Source organism: Oncorhynchus masou, chromosome 29 (genome assembly GCF_036934945.1).
Source record: "Oncorhynchus masou masou isolate Uvic2021 chromosome 29, UVic_Omas_1.1, whole genome shotgun sequence".
NCBI lineage: Eukaryota > Metazoa > Chordata > Actinopteri > Salmoniformes > Salmonidae > Oncorhynchus > Oncorhynchus masou.
The window spans coordinates 43,720,772-43,737,333 of record NC_088240.1 but is presented as its reverse complement, the minus strand read 5'-3'; the positions used below and the strand labels follow the sequence as shown (position 1 = coordinate 43,737,333).

General features: G+C 40.5%; 1 protein-coding gene across 1 annotated transcript in view; it reads left to right on the top strand.

Annotated features, from left to right (window-relative positions):
- Window positions 1–16,562, top strand: part of LOC135519884 (inactive dipeptidyl peptidase 10-like) — a 181,876-nt gene that overhangs the window by 99,115 nt on the left and 66,199 nt on the right. The window contains exons 8-9 of the mRNA XM_064945084.1: window positions 2,912–3,032; window positions 6,714–6,868. Coding sequence (XP_064801156.1) covers window positions 2,912–3,032; window positions 6,714–6,868 — 276 coding nt within the window. The remainder of the gene's footprint in view (window positions 1–2,911; window positions 3,033–6,713; window positions 6,869–16,562) is intronic.

Here is a 16,562-nt window from a genome sequence, read left to right as displayed (position 1 = left end):
TCACCTCCTCTCTGTAGCCTGTCTCATCATTGTTGTTAATCAAGCCTACTACTGTTGTGTCGTCTGCAAACTTGATGATTGAGTTGAAGGCGTGCATGGTCTCGCAGTCATGGGTGAACAGGGAGTACAGGAGGAGGCTGAGCATGCCCCCTTGTGGGGCCCCTGTGTTGACAATCAGCGAAGTGGAGGTGTTGTTTCCTAACGTCACCACCTGGGGGAAACCCGTCAGAAGTCTAGGACCCAGTTGCACAGGACGGGGTTCAGACCCAGGGCCACAAGCTTAATGTTGAGCTTGGAGGGTACTATAGTATTGAGCTATAGTCAATGAACAGCATTCTTATATAGGTATTCCTCTTGTCCAGATGGGAAAGGGCAGTGTGCAGTGCGATGGCGATTCCATCATCTGTGGATCTATTGGGGCGGTAAGCAAATTGAAGTGGGTCTAGGATGTCAGGTAAGGTAGAGGTGACATCATCCTTAACTAGCCACTCAAAGCACATCATGATGACAAAAGTGATTGCTACGGGCAATAGTCATTCAGTTCAGTTACCTTTGCTTTCTTGGGTACAAAAACAATGGTGGATATCTTGAAGCAGGTGGGATCAGCAGTCTGGGATAGGGAGAGATTGAATATGTCTGTGAACACTCCAGGCAGCAGGTCTGCGCATGTTCTGAGGACGCGGCTAGGGATGCCATCTGGGCCGGCAGCCTTGCGAGGGTTAACACGCTTAAATGTCTCACGTTGGCCACGGAGAAGGAGAGCTCATAGTCCTTGGTAGTGGGTCATTTCGGTGGCACTGTGTTATGCTCAAAGCAGGCGAAGAAGGTGTTTAACTTTTCCGGGAGCAAGACGTCGGTGTCCGCAATGTGGCTGGTTTTCCATTTGTAGTCCGTGATTGTCTGTAGACCCTGCCACATACGTCTTGTGCCTGAGCCGTTGAATTGCAACTCCAGTTTGTCTCTTTACTTGCCTGTTTTATTGCCTTACGGAGAGAATAACTACACTATTTGTATTCGGCCATATTCCCAGTCACTTTGCCGTGGTTAAATGCGGTGGTTTGCGCTTTCAGTTTTGCGCAAATGCTGCCATCTATCCACATTTTCTGGTTTGGGTAGGTTTTAATAGTCACAGTGGGTACAACATCTCCTATATACTTCCTGATGAACTCAGTCACCGTATCCATGTATTCGTCAATGTACATTGATGGTACATTGATGTTGAAACGGTTCAAGACATTTCTGTTTTAAAGCAGCTCTTTTTGCTGAATCCTATACCACACACACTGCCTTCTGGAGCGATTTAGGCAGGCTGCCTCTACTCAATGCCTTTGATATAACAGCGGGGCTTGCAGAGCCTGAGACGGGTCAGCTCAGCTCCGTGACCGAGTGACTACATAACGGTGCTTTATGTAAGTCTGGCTGATGCAGGCAGCTGGTTGACCTGGAAACGTTTGTTGGTTCTGGGGAAAAAAAGACATTTGAGGATAAGGAGTTGGTTGATAATTTCAACACAGGTCTATGTAACACAGATCATTTAGGTTGTTAATGGAATCGGACATTAGGTTTCTAGAATTTCTCTGGACATGGTGATTCCAGGGCTCTTCAACCAGATCCATTCAGGGAATGAGATTTGAATAAGACCTGAATTGAAATTGTGTTATTATTTCCCCCTTTTCGTGAATTTCAATATATCTGCTAAATTGGGTATGTTGAAAAGGATGTTTCCTAGGCCTTGTATTTACCCTGTGACATTATAGGGGTCTGGATATACAATATTCATCTTTCTCTCTCTGTGTTTTAAAATTTGTCAAACGTTGATATTTGATTGACTTTCACATTTCAGACCTGTAGAGGAAATGCCAAATTGAAATGTTAAATGAAATGTGAATTTTTTTAATCGTATTTATTTAACCTATTTAACTAGTCAAGTCAGTTAAGAACAAATTCTTATTTTACAACGACAGCCTATGCCCGCCAAACCCTCCCCTAACCAATTGTGCGCCGCCCTATGGGACTCCCAATCATGGCCAGTTGTGATCCAGCCCGGGATCGAACCAAGGTCTGTAGTGACACCTCTAGCACTGAGATGCAGTACCTTAGACTGCTGCATCACTCGGGAGCCACTAATGTCAGTGATTACATTTCTGATCTCCTTGTGTGTCTTTGTGCCCACAGATCTATCAGTCTCAGGAAATCCCACGCTGAAAAATATGAAATTCACTACTTTTATTGATCGGCTTGCTCTGCCCTCATATTTAGCCTCGCATAGTGTAACATGTTATTTTCAGGACAACCTTTGATTAAAGTTGAACACTATTTGACATAAACAGTTCCATTTATGAAATTTATTGACAAATTCCAATTGAAAAAAAGGTCCACCAAGCAAAATCCTGATTTAAAAAAATATATATATATTTATAAGAATGCTGTAAGTACAGAAATTTTTGCAGTAAGAAATGAATACCAACAAGTCAGTGACAACTTTGTAGAGTTTGGAGTTTGTGACAGGAACTATGTGGGCTTATTACAGTATTAAAAAAACACGATATTCTGGGATTTCCTATGACCTATGGAGAAGAACCTCTTACCTCCTAACGACTCTTGTGTGGCTTGTGTCTCAGCTTTTCACATTTTGTAGCTCAAACCGTTCAAACTTTACAGACATTTTTTTGTGAGAAGAAGCGTTTCACAAACAACGCTCTAGTTCAGCCCCCCGTTAATCACACAGACTAATGGTTGGCATCAACGGATGCAGAGGAAATGGACAAATCTGTAGCTCCAACACACAATGTTCAAAATGGGTGAGAAGTCCAAAACGCACTGGTGTCAGTTGCGGTGGGACTGTTGAAGATGGAATGTGATATTTCAGTGATAACTTTCCTGATCTCCTTGTGTGTCCTTGTGCACACAGATCTACATATTTGAGAACAATATTTACTACCAATCAGATGTGAAGAGCAACTCCCTCAGACTGACATCTTCTGGAAAGGAAGGGGTCATCTTCAATGGGATTGCTGACTGGCTGTACGAAGGTGGGTATTACCATTTACTTAAATAGACTGTAAAGCTAAAGTCCTTTTAGAAATGTGGCAGGTGTTCACCAAAGTTGTCGACAGGTTACTAGGCTATTTGCGGTATTGCAAAATATATATGTAATTGTGTTTGGTTGCCAACACATCCAAATATCAACATTTGAAGGAGATGTATATTTTTTGCCACTGACTGAGTCTGGCTTTAATTCCAATTTGCATGCATATTAATAATTGATATGTTGGATTCACATCTACATCTCAACCTAACATCTAAGTTGAAGAATATGACTAAATCAAATAAAACTTTATTCTAAGTGCATTTAAAGTTTGATTTAATTTGGTTGAGTGATACTTGAATCCAACATATCAATTATTAATTTGAGGACAAAATGTAACTCTAACCAAGCAGAAAATACATCTACTTCATATGCTGATATTTGGTTGTGTTGGCAATCAAACACAATTCAAGATCCAGTTTGTCTACAAATTAATATTTCATATCCCAACCAAAAAAAAGGTGTTAAGGAATAGGAATAAATCTAATCTAATCAAATTCAAAATGCACTTCAAATATTTGATATTTATTTAGTCCTATTCTGTAAATTAGATGTTTGGTTGAGATGGAGACATGAATCCAAAATATTCATGATTCACTTGAAGATTACATTTGAAATCAAACAAAGCTTGAAACCCTAGGTCCACATGGGAAGTTGACATACACCTCAGCCAAATACATTTAAACTCAGTTTTTCACAATTTCTGACATTTAATCCGAGCAAAAATTACGTTTCTTAGGTCAGTTAGGATCACCACTTTGTCTTAAGAATGTGAATTGTCAGAACAATAGTAGAGAGAATGATTTATTTCATCTTTAATTTCTTTCATCGCATTCCCAGTGGGTCAGAAGTTTACATACACTCAATTAGTATTTGGTAGCATTGCCATTAAATTGTTTAACTTGGGTCAAACGTTTCGGGTAGCCTTTCACTAGCTTCCCCACAATAAGTTGGGTGAATTTTGGCCCATTCCTTCTGACAGAGCTGGTGTAACTGAGTCAGGTTTGTAGGCCTCCTTGCTCACACATGCTTTTTCAGTTCAGCCCACATTGTTCTATGGGATTGAGGTCAGGGCTTTGTGATGGCCATAACCTTTCAGGTTATGTCGATATAGCACTAGTTTTACTTTGGATATAGACACTTTTGGAGCTCTTTCTTCCAACATCTTCACATGGTCCTTTTCTGTTGTTCTGGGATTTATTTGCACTTTTCGAAACAAAATACATTAATCTCTAGGAGAGAACGCGTCTCCTCCCTGAGTGGTATGACAGCTGTGTGGTCCCATGGTGTTTATGCTTGCGTACTATTGTTTGTACAGATGAACGTGGTACCTTCAGACGTTTCATAATTGCTCCCAAGGATGAACCAGACTTGTGGAGGTCTACATTTCTTGGCTGATTTCTTTTGATTTTCCCATGATGTCAAGCAAAGAGGCACTGAGTTTGAAGGTAGGCCTTGAAATACTTCCACAGTGACACCTCCAATTGACTCAAATTATGTCAATTAGCCTGTCAAAAGCTTCTAAAGCTGGTAAAAGGCACAGTCAACTTAGTGTACGTAAACTTCTGACCCCTGGAATGGTGATACATTGAATTATAAGTGACATTATCTGTCTGTAAACAATTGTTGGAAAAATTACTTGTGTCATGCACAAAGTAGATGTCCTAACCGACTTGCCAAAACTTTAGTTTCTTAACAAGAAATTTGTGGAGTGGTTGAAAAACTAGGTTTAATGATTCCAACCTAAGTGTATGTAAACTTCCGACTTCAGCTGTATGTATTGTCTATTTTTTGTTGAACGCTGGGTTGAATTGAAACAATAGCTGTGATGTCTTTGCAAATGCTATAAGGCCTAAATAGTATAATTTATATATGACTGATGTATGGTTAAATTTGGTTATGGTTATATTTAATGTCTTCTGTTAAACCTACCCTTTGGAATGACTTCGATAGCAACAGTGAATATATTTAGTTATTAAGAGATCTCTCAATATTAATTCTCACGACTGCACATTGGTAGTAGTCAGTGACAAATATCAAAGCTGGGCTTGATTAAAACCCTGGATGGGAGACCAATTGAAAAAAACTCAATCTCTCCGCCAAAGGCTACTTACTAACTCAGGTTAGATCACTAGTTTCTCCTTTCATCAGTGCCGCTGCTTTCCTGTGCTAGTCTACAGGTGCTGTGCTATATATGGGCTGCTTAATTAGCCACATATATGGTAAGCCAAACATCTGTACAGATTTCCTATCTTTTCAATTAAAATCTTTCTCTTGAGCCAACAGTTCTGGTTATAGACCGCATGTATATGGACCCAATAAGATGTACTGTTTATAGGGCACACTTGCCACTAGACGGGATAGCCCTCTATGGGCTTTGCTGTCACAGAAGCATTCAATGGCAAAGATCGGAGGTGCTCCCTCTATACATTTCTATGGACAGTAGCTGTTTTGACATTCCTCCAAATAGCCTTTCTCCGCTCTCTCTAAATGGGGAAATTAATCGAGTTCGGATCATGGAAACACACAGCCGGTAGAGATATGACTCTGAAAGTAACGCAAGCGTTGTCTGACAAAGTAACTAATAATAATACCCAATTTGAAAAAGTAACGTGTTACTTTACTCAGTTACTCATAAAAGTAATTTGATTATGTAATGCGTTACTCCCAACATTGCTCAGGAGAAACACAGTTATACACTGATTTCTGCAAGCAGTCACTTTAACTGTGCAATTGCATATATTGTTTGTTCATTATTCCATGTACCTTTGTGTGAGAAATTATCATTGTTATTCTATGTTGTGTGTTTTTTTGTCTTTAAATGAACATTTAGGGCCAAGTTTGCACCTGTTCTTGCCTCCCAAATATGTAAAAGACTAAAAGCAAACGCAAAACATGAAATCGTGTTTATTTACCGTTTACCTTTGTTTTTTTCTTTCTCTTGAGCTTTATTTTACCTTTTTGTTATTTCATCAGTGTTTTAAAAGCCTTTTGAAGGTGCAAAGTAAACCTGGCCCTTAGCCTATTTTAGTTCAAAGCTTCATCTGATACGGTGTGTTACTTATTGGTTTCCTATAACTATACCTCTGGGAAAACAATTGATATTCTTTTATGTTTATGAACTACACTTTTTTCCTGCATAAACTATGTGATTTTCATGTTAATATGACAGTCTCTATGACAATCTATTATTTCTTCGTCTCTCTCTCTCTCTCTCTCTCTCTCTCTCTCTCTCTGATCATCTATTTTGAGATGTGCAAATGCCTCTTCATCAGACCTAATTAACATCTGAATTGTGTGACCTTACGCTATCACAGACCCTTGAGTACTGTTAACTGCACTCGAACATCATGCTTGCGAACATCATACTTGAGTCGCTGAAATGATTTAGTGCCGCTGTATTTCTGAATACACTCTGGATATATGTCCTTCTTATATGACACAGTACATATGAAAAGTTGTGACTGTGCTGAAGGAAATATGTTAATATCAACTATTATCTAAAAATCCATTCTCACGCTAAATGTCCATGTACTGTAACATATTAATACAACCATATGTGGCCATATAAAAACATGTATAGAGATCTCTAATGTATTTATGTATTCCTTATGTCTTTCAACAGAGGAGATTCTCCAGTCCCATGTGGCACACTGGTGGTCACCCGATGGAGAGAGATTGGCCTTTCTGGTTCTCAATGACACTCTGGTGCCAAATATGGCCCTTCCTCGCTTCACTGGGTCTTCATACCCCAAGGGAAAGCAATACCCCTACCCTAAGGTAAGTAATAGCCTTAATCTGAGATGATGTATATGACATTGTCTGCTGCCACCCACCTAGCTAGCTCAATAGGTGGAATGAAAACTGGTCCAAATCAACATTCCTCTTGAGCTTTTAGAAAGCACACTTAAATATTTGTACTTGACTTATTTACAGTGTAAAACACAAACCTATTATATTATCATTATAATTTAAAACGTATATCAAGCGGCGATGACAAAATATTATTTCAATGTACAGTAAGATCCATCCAAAAAGTGTCCCTTTCCTGCAGCAATTAAGACTAAAACTCCCCACCGAGTAGTTGTCTGTTTTTTCTCCAGATCCTGTATGCATCCCAATTTACACCCCTTTCCCAATAAGGTGCACTACTTTTTACCAAAGCCCTACGGGCCTCAGTCAAAAGTAGAGCCCTATAAATGGAATAGAGTACAATTTCTTTCGACAGTGATAATTAGATAACAGTGGACACCTAAGCGATCCCTCCTCCTGGTTTATGTGTGCCTCTCGCAGCACAGCCCTGTGGCCCAGTGTGAGGCCAATCCGGCCCTGTGTTCTTGGCCCAAGGTTAAACTAGAAGCGGCAGAATCCATACCGAGGGTGAGAACCGGTAGAGCTTGGCATATGGCATTTAGGGTTGAGTACCAACAGAGAATGCCACACTGAATGTAGAAAAAGCACCGCTACTCTATTAGGGAGGTTTGGCATTAGAAAAGGTCAATACGATACTGTGTCTCAATGATTAGTCTCTATGGGGTCTGGTACATGTCTTCATGCATTGTTCAAAAGCCAACCTTTGTGGTTTTCATTCATATTTAAACATGGTTAGGCTGAATACAGTGTTGTGTGTAAATGAGGTGATAACTTTTTGTCATACTGTATTTTATCGTTTTCTTTCACAACCATTAAGATTTGGGTAACACTTTACATTGTGTTGCCCTTATTACTATGCAACTACACAGTAATATCTGCAGTAACATAGTACTTATAGGTGTTGAAGGTTGAAGAGCTTTCAGTTATTACACAATCGGAACAAGGAAAGTGTAATTACACATCCACTTGCTGAAGGTTATTCCACATGTGTAATTACTGATGTTATTACACATTTTCTTGTTCCACTAAGTAACTAATGTTTTATAATTACACATTTGAAAGTAAACTGTGAATTACCATGTTAATAACTCAAAACAAAATCTAAAAGGTGCCACTACATTCCGCTAGCAAATATGCAACCTTTGGACAATAAAATTGACTAGTGACGCGGAAGATTAAACTACCAATGAGACATTAAAAACTGTAACATCTAATGCTTCACGGAGTCGTGGCTGAATGACGACAACATTAACATACAGCTGGCTGGTTATACAATGTGCCGGCAGGATAAAACAGCGGCATCTGGTAAGACAAGGGGAGGCAGTCTATGTATTTTTGTAAACGACAGCTGGTTCACAATATCTAAGGAAGTCTCGAGCTATTGCTCGCCTGAGGTCAAGTATCTCATGATAAGCTGTAGACCACACAGCCTACCGAGAGATATTTCATCTGTATGTTCACACACCACCACAGTCAGAGGCTGGCACTAAGACAGCATTGAATGAGCTGTGTTCCGGCATAAGCAAACAAGAAAACGCTCACCCAGAGGTGGCGCTCCTAGTAGCCAGGGACTTTACTGCAGGGAAACTTAAATCCATTTTACCAAATTTCTATCAGCATGTTAAATGTGCAACCAGAGTAAAAATAACTCTGGACCACCTATACTCCACACACAGAGACTCATACAAAGCTCTCCCTTGCCCTCCATTTGGCAAATCTGACCATAATTCTATCCTCCTGATTCCTGCTTACAAGCAAAAAATTAAAGCAGGAAGCACCAGTGACTTGATCAATAAAAAGTGATCAGATGAAGCAGATGTTAAACTACAGGACTGTTTTGCTAGCACAGACCGGAATATGTTCCAGATTCCTCCAATGGCATTGAGGAGAACACCACATCAGTCATTATCTTCATCAATAAGTGCATTGATGACTTCATCCCCACAGTGACCATATGTACATACCCCAACTAGAAGCCATTGATTACAGGCAGCATCTGCACTGAGATAAAAGCTAGAGCTGCCACTTTCAAAGAGCAGGACTCTAAACCGGATGCTTATAAGAAATCCCACTATGCCCTCCGATGAACCATCAAACAGGCAAAATGTCAATACAGGGCTAAGATTGAATCGTACTACACCGGCTCTGACGCTTGTCAGATGTGGCAGGGCTTGCAAACCATTACAGACTACAAAGGGAAGCACAGCCAAGAGCTACCCAGTGACACGAGCCTGCCAGACAAGCTAAACTACTTCTATGCTCGCTTCGAGGCAAATAACACTGAAACATGCATGAGAGCAACAGCTGTTCCGGAAGGCAGTGTGATCACGCTCTCTGCAGATGATGTGTGTAAGACCTTTAAACAGGTCAACATTCACAAGGCCCCATGGAAGGACAGATTACCAGGACGTGTATTGTGAGCATGCACTGACCAACTGGTGCTTTCATTGACATTTTCAACCTCTCCCTGTCCGAGTCTGTAATACAAACATGTTTTAAGCAGACCACCATAGTCCCTGTGCTCAAGAACACTAGGGTAACCTGCCTAAACGACCCGTAGCACTCACGTCTGTAGCCATGAAGTGCCTTGAAAGGCTGGTCATGGCTCACATCAACACCATCATCCCGTAAAACCTAGACCCACTCCAATTTGGACTCCACACTGCCCTTTCCCACCCGGACAAAAGGAAAACCTATGTGAGAATGCTCTTCATTGACTACAGCTCAGCGTTCAACACCATAGTGCCGTCAAAACTCATCAATAAGCTAAGGTTCCTGGGACTAAACACCTCCCCCTGCAACTGGATCCTGGACTTCCTGATGGGCCGCTCCTAGGTGGTAAGGGTAGTAAACAACACATCCACCACACTGATCCTCAACACAGGGGCCCCTCAGGGGAGCGTGTTCAGTCCCCTCCTGTACTCCCTGTTCACTCATGACTGCACGGCCAGGCATGACTCCAACCCCATCATTCAATTTGCAGATGACACAACAGTGGTAAGCCTGATCACCGACAACAACAAAACAGCCTATAGGGAGGAGGTCAGAGACCTGGCCGTGTGGTGCCAGGACAACAACCTCTCCCTCAACGTAATCAAGACAGAGATGATTGTGGACTACAGGAAAAAGAGGACCGAGCACACCCCCATTCTCATCGACGGGGCTGCAGTGGATCAGTTTGAGAGCTTCAAGTTCCTTGCTGTCCACATCACCAACAAACTAACATGGTCCAAGCACACCAATACAGTTGTGAAGAGGTCACGACATAACCTAGTCCCCCTCAGGAATCTGAAAAGATTTGGCATGGGTCCTCAGATCCTCAAAAGGTTCTACAGCTGCACCATTGAGAGCATCCTGACTGGTTGCATCACTGCCTGGTATACAGAGAGTAGTGCGAACGGCCCAGTATATCACTGGGGCTAAGATGCCTGCCATCCAGGACCTCTACACCAGGTGGTGTCAGAGGAAGGCCCTAAAAATTGTCAAAGATTCCAGCCACCCTAGTCATAGACTGTTCTCTCTGCTACCGCACGGCAAGCGGTACCAGAGTGCCAAGTCTAGGTCCAAGAGGCTTCTAAACAGCTTCTACCCCAAGCCATCAGACTCCTGAACGAACATCTAGTCAAATGGCTACCCAGACTATTTGCAGTGCAAATAGACCCATCCTACGAGGACAAGCCTCCACCCTGGACTTCCCAACCATGTGTTAGTGCTTCACTGACCCTGTAAGTGGACTTTGTTGGGGTTCATGTATATATTCTGCCTCTGTATGTAATAGGCCTTTGGTACTGTTTAACTACTGTGTAATTACTACCTTGTGTTTATTCATTTGTATATAGCCTGTTGTGTTCATTGTGAGCTATTAGCCACTGTATTGCTTGTCACTGTACAATGATGTGGTTATTAGCCCTGCTATTACTACAGTAACATTGCAATTGCATTGCTATTACTGCCTTTGTAGCTATAACAGTTGTACAGTGTCTGATACTTTCTCTCTCTTCTTTTCCTAGAGAACCACTATACACTATTCACTACCACTCGTCTCCTCTTCCTGTTTGCTGCGTGTGTGTGTCTGTTCAGTATATGGAAATAAAGTGTTGAAATAAATTGTATCCCTGGCTCCTACTCACTATCTATGTCCTCTAGCAGGCGCTGGAACAGTTGTACATATAACTTAAACCGGAACCTCTTTTGGATACCACCAAGTGGTGGCGCTCTTTTTCACTCAGCTTCGTAGTTTGAAAATGTAATAGAGACATTAATAATAGTAGTAGGCTCCATCAATACAATAGTAGTAGGTCTACCTGTATGAAAACAAATATATACATGGAACTGTAGTCTTCCTACTTCAAAATATAAAAAGTAGGTTTTTATATCTATAGTGTCAATGCTTTTTGGAAGCTTTTAAACATTCAAACCAGCTGATGAACGGCACGGCAGTTGTAGATGAGGGTCTACCTTGTATTAGCTTTTGAGGCAGAGGATGTTGTAGAGTAGACCCCTCCCCTGACCCTCCTTGGAAGATATTTAGATTTGACAGGACAGGACAGGACAAAGTTAGCTAAATGGAAGACACAACCGACAATACAAGAATGCTTTGTCTAAGAAAATGCTTTCACGTCTGTCCACGGAGCACCAGATATGTTTTGCCAGAGATACTGTATATCAGTGGAGGCTGGTGGGAGGAGCTATGTTTGGCCAGAGATACTGTATTTCAGTGGAGGCTGGTGGGAGGAGCTATTGGAGGACGGGCTCATTGTAATGGCTGGAATGGAATGAATGGAATAGTAACAGACCCATCAAAAGGGTATGTTACTATTCCAAAAATACAAAAAAAATAATCAAAAACATGTTTGGCTCCTTTCCATTTATTCAATATCAGCCATTACAATGAGCCCATCTCCTATAGCTCCTCCCACCAGCCGCCACTGATATACAGTATCTCTGGCAAAACATATCTTGTGCTCCGTGGACAGATGCTACATCATTCCATGCCTTTTCTTTAGACAAAGCTTTCTTGTATTGTGGGTTGCTGGGGTCGTACAGAGGTCCTTTTGATAGGTCCTTTACTATTCCATGAATTTAATTCCAGCCATTACAATCAGCTGTCCTCCCACCAGCCTCCACTGAAAGGATAAATAAGAAATTATTTTTAAAAACCAAACACATTTGTAACGGTTCTCGTCTGTCGAAGGAGAAGCGGACCAAAATGCAGCGTGGTGGTTATTCATGTTCTTTAATGAAAAGGAACTCGACATGAAATAACGAACAACACAAAAACAACAAACGGAACGTGAAAACCTATACAGCCTATCTGGTGACAACAAACACAGAGACAGGAACAATCACCCACGAAATACTCAAAGAATATGGCTGCCTAAATATGGTTCCCAATCAGAGACAACGATAAACACCTGCCTCTGATTGAGAACCACTCCAAACAGCCATAGACTATGCTAGATACCCCCACTAAGCCACACACCCAACACCTAACAACACCCCAAGACAAAACACACCACAATAAACCCATGTCACACCCCGGCCTGACCAAATAAATAAAGACAAACACAATATACTACGACCAGGGCGTGACAACATGTGTGACTCCATTCCATTTATTCAATGTCAGCCATTACAATGAGCCTGTCCTCCTATAGCTCTTCCCACCAGCCTCCACTGAAAAAATAAAACAATTTAGTCCAGGGGAGGGTCATGTCATTTGTAATCATTTAAATGTCATATTGCTCAGGATTTGATAAATAGTTGCTTATTATAGTATCTCATGTGTGCACAATAGTTACCCGGAGGAAAATGGGAGAGGGTCATGTTTTTTCAATTTCAGTCAGGTGGTGGGGTTTAATAATTTTTTAAATTATTATTCCCGGGGAGGGTCAGGTAATTTGTAATCATTTAAATGTCATATTGCTCAGGGTTTGATAATTAGTTGCTTGTTGTAGTATATCATGTGTGCTCATGTGTACACCATTTGAATATGGAATTTGGAAATAGCCACGGGATGGTTTTTTAATACTCTCAATACTGTTGAAACTACAGTATTTCTTTGAAGTTTGTTTTATACATTTGAATATTTCTAGTTACTTTTTAAAGGGATGTATCCAGAATAAAGTAAGTTAGAGGTAGTTTCAAGGGCCAATGTTAACGAGCATTACCTATACTAAACAAAAAAATTAAACACAACATGCAACAATTTCATTGATTTTACTGAGTCCCGGTTCATATGAGAAAACCTGAATTAACATTTCTTAACACTTTGCTATTGTAAAAAAAGGCAGGAACAACACACCCAGTTTCTAATCTAAATAACTAAATTTGAATGTTATGACAAGACAACATAAATGTGCCTGATAACCAGTCAACCCAACATAAAATTTCAATCCAGTCACTTTAAAAATACATCAACCAGAAAACATACAATGCAATACAACATATCAAAAAGTGCAGCTCTTTATAAGCTCCCGAAACAAACCAAATAAGAGAATTTAATTCACACAGTAATACCAATTTCGTTAATTCAAGTCAGTGACCCCAGGACTTCCTTGAGAATGTCTCCTCATCAAATTGACACAGATAAGGTGTGTTTGGTCCCTGTGATAGCCCACAGATGGTCTGCCATACAAACAATGTCATAAATCGGGATTGAGTCATCATGCTGTGCCTCGGTGCCAGCACGTTGCCAGTCGTGATTATCACTTTCTCTAATTCTTCCACTACACAGTCATTGTGCTAAAAACTGGAAGTCTATGGGTATCTATTAGCATGCTAGCAGATACCCATAGACTTCCAGTCATTCTGCAAATGCTAGTTAGCTACCTCTAACTTACTGGGTACAGAAACATAACAACTGTATCCATGAGTTCATCTGACTTTGGGGAAGTAGATAAAGCGCCTCATTGCCAAAATCCCAAAGTATCCCTTTAAGTAAATACCTGCAGTAAACTTCTGTAATATGTTAAGAGAGAAAGAAGATTGCATTCTTCATTTCAATTGTCACATAATTTTTCATTATAAGGCTTACTTGTAGTCTCTAGTCATGTAGTGTTTATTTACAAGCCCACAACGATAAGAGACTGGAGCCTTGTGAGTCACTCACGTTGTGCAGCACGCGCCAGGTGATCTAGCTACAGTATGGAATTCACAACTAAATGTTTGCCTACTAAATAATTTATAACTATTAAGTTAAATGTCTGATGTGCTAAAATTCTCTGGTAACTAGCTACTAAATGAGCAAACCAAATGCACAACATTTGCATTTGGTTTGCTAATTTAGTAGCTAGTTAGCTATCCAGCTAAGTTGGTTCGATTCTTTCAAAATAAAGCTTCAATTGGTAACAGCAAAGAATTCCCTTCTGGATCAAGAGCCTTGCTTTTTAGAAATATAATTGAAACTTGTGTCACATTATGGTAAATGGGGAAATAAGTATAGCCAGTTGTAATTGTAATGGCTTAGCAGATAATAAGAAACGATGATCAGTATTTACCTGGCTAAAAGAGAAGGAATATAATATCTGTTGTTTACGGGAAACATTCAACAATTGTAGATGTTAGAAGTTTTTTAGAAGTTTTGTATAAAAAAGGACTATATTATATAAAGGACTAAAATATATTTCTCCCATGGGCAAAGAAATTCGAAAGGGTTGATGATATTAATTAACAGTAATTTTGATCCAAATGTGCAAATTGTCCAAACAGATCATCAAGGTAGATGGATTATTTTAAATATGTTGATGGACAATAAACAGATATGGTTTATTTAGTCAGCCATCAATTGTGCAAGTTCTCCCACTTAAAAAGATGAGAGAGGCCTGTAATTTTCATCATAGGTACACTTCAAATATGACAGACAAAATCAGGGTGAACAAGTCCGGAAGATTACATTGTAGGAATTTTAATGAATTTATTTGCAAATTATGGTGGAAAATAGGTATTTGAGTGAATCAGGCCTTCATGGTCAAATTAATGCAAAGAAACCACGACAAAAGATATATGTGTATATATACAGTGGGGCAAAAAAGTATTTAGTCAGCCACCAATTGTGCAAGTTCTCCCACTTAAAAAGATGAGAGAGGCCTGTCATTTTCATCATAGGTACACATCATCTATAACAAACAAAATGAGAAAAAAAATCCAGAAAATCACATTGTAGGATTTTTTATGAATTTATTTGCAAATTATGGTGGAAAATAAGTATTTGGTCACCTACAAACAAGCAAGATTTCTGGCTCTCACAGACCTGTAACTTCTTCTTTAAGAGACTCCTCTTTCCTCCACTCGTTGCCTGTGTTAATGGCACCTGTTTGAACTTGTTATCAGTATAAAAGACACCTGTCCACAACCTCAAACAGTCACACTCCAAACTCCACTATGGCCAAGACCAAAGAGCTGTCAAAGGACACCAGAAACAAAATTGTAGACCTGCACCAGGCTGGGAAGACTGAATGTGCAATAGGTAAGCAGCTTGGTTTGAAGAAATCAACTGTGGGAGCAATTATTAGGAAATGGAAGACATACAAGACCACTGATAATCTCCCTCGATCTGGGGCTCCACGCAAGATCTCACCCCGTGGGGTCAATATGATCACAAAAATGGTGAGCAAAAATCCCAGAACCACACGGTGGGACCTAGTGAATGACCTGCAGAGAGCTGGGACCAAAGTAACAAAGCCTACCATCAGTAAGACACTATGCCGCCAGGGACTCAAATCCTGCAGTGCCAGACGTGTCCCCCTGCTTAAGCCAGTACATGTCCAGGCCCGTCTGTAGTTCGTTAGAGAGCATTTGGATGATCCAGAAGAAGATTGGGAGAATGTCATATGTTCAGATGAAACCAAAATATAACTTTTTGGTAAAATCTCAACTCGTCGTGTTTGGAGGACAAAGAATGCTGAGTTGCATCCAAAGAACACCATACCTACTGTGAAGCATGGGGCTGGAAACATCATGCTTTGGGGCTGATTTTCTGCAAAGGGACCAGGACGACTGATCCGTGTAAAAGAAAGAATGAATGGGGCCATGTATCGTGAGATGTTGAGTGAAAACCTCCTTCCATCAGCAAGGGCATTGAAGATGAAATGTGGCTGGGTCTTTCAGCATGACAATGATCCCAAACACACCGCCCGGACAACGAAGGAGTGGCTTTGTAAGAAGCATTTCAAGGTCCTGGAGTGGCCTAGCCAGTCTCCAGATCTCAACCCCACAGAAAATCTTTGGAGGGAGTTGAAAGTCCGTGTTGCCCAGCAACAGCCCCAAAACATCACTGCTCTAGAGGAGATCTGCATGGAGGAATGGGCCAAAATACCAGAAACAGTGTGTGAAAACCTTGTGAAGACTTACAGAAAACGTTTGACCTCTGTCATTGCCAACAAAGGGTATATAACAAAGTATTGAGATAAACTTTTGTTATTGACCAAATACTTATTTTCCACCATAATTTGCAAATAAATTCATAAAAATCCTACAATGTGATTTTCTGGATTTTTTTTCTCATTAAGTGGGAGAACTTGCATAATTGGTGGCTGACTAAATACTTTTTTGCCCCACTGTATATGGCCCAAATAATGATGATCCAAGCTTCTTTGAAAAT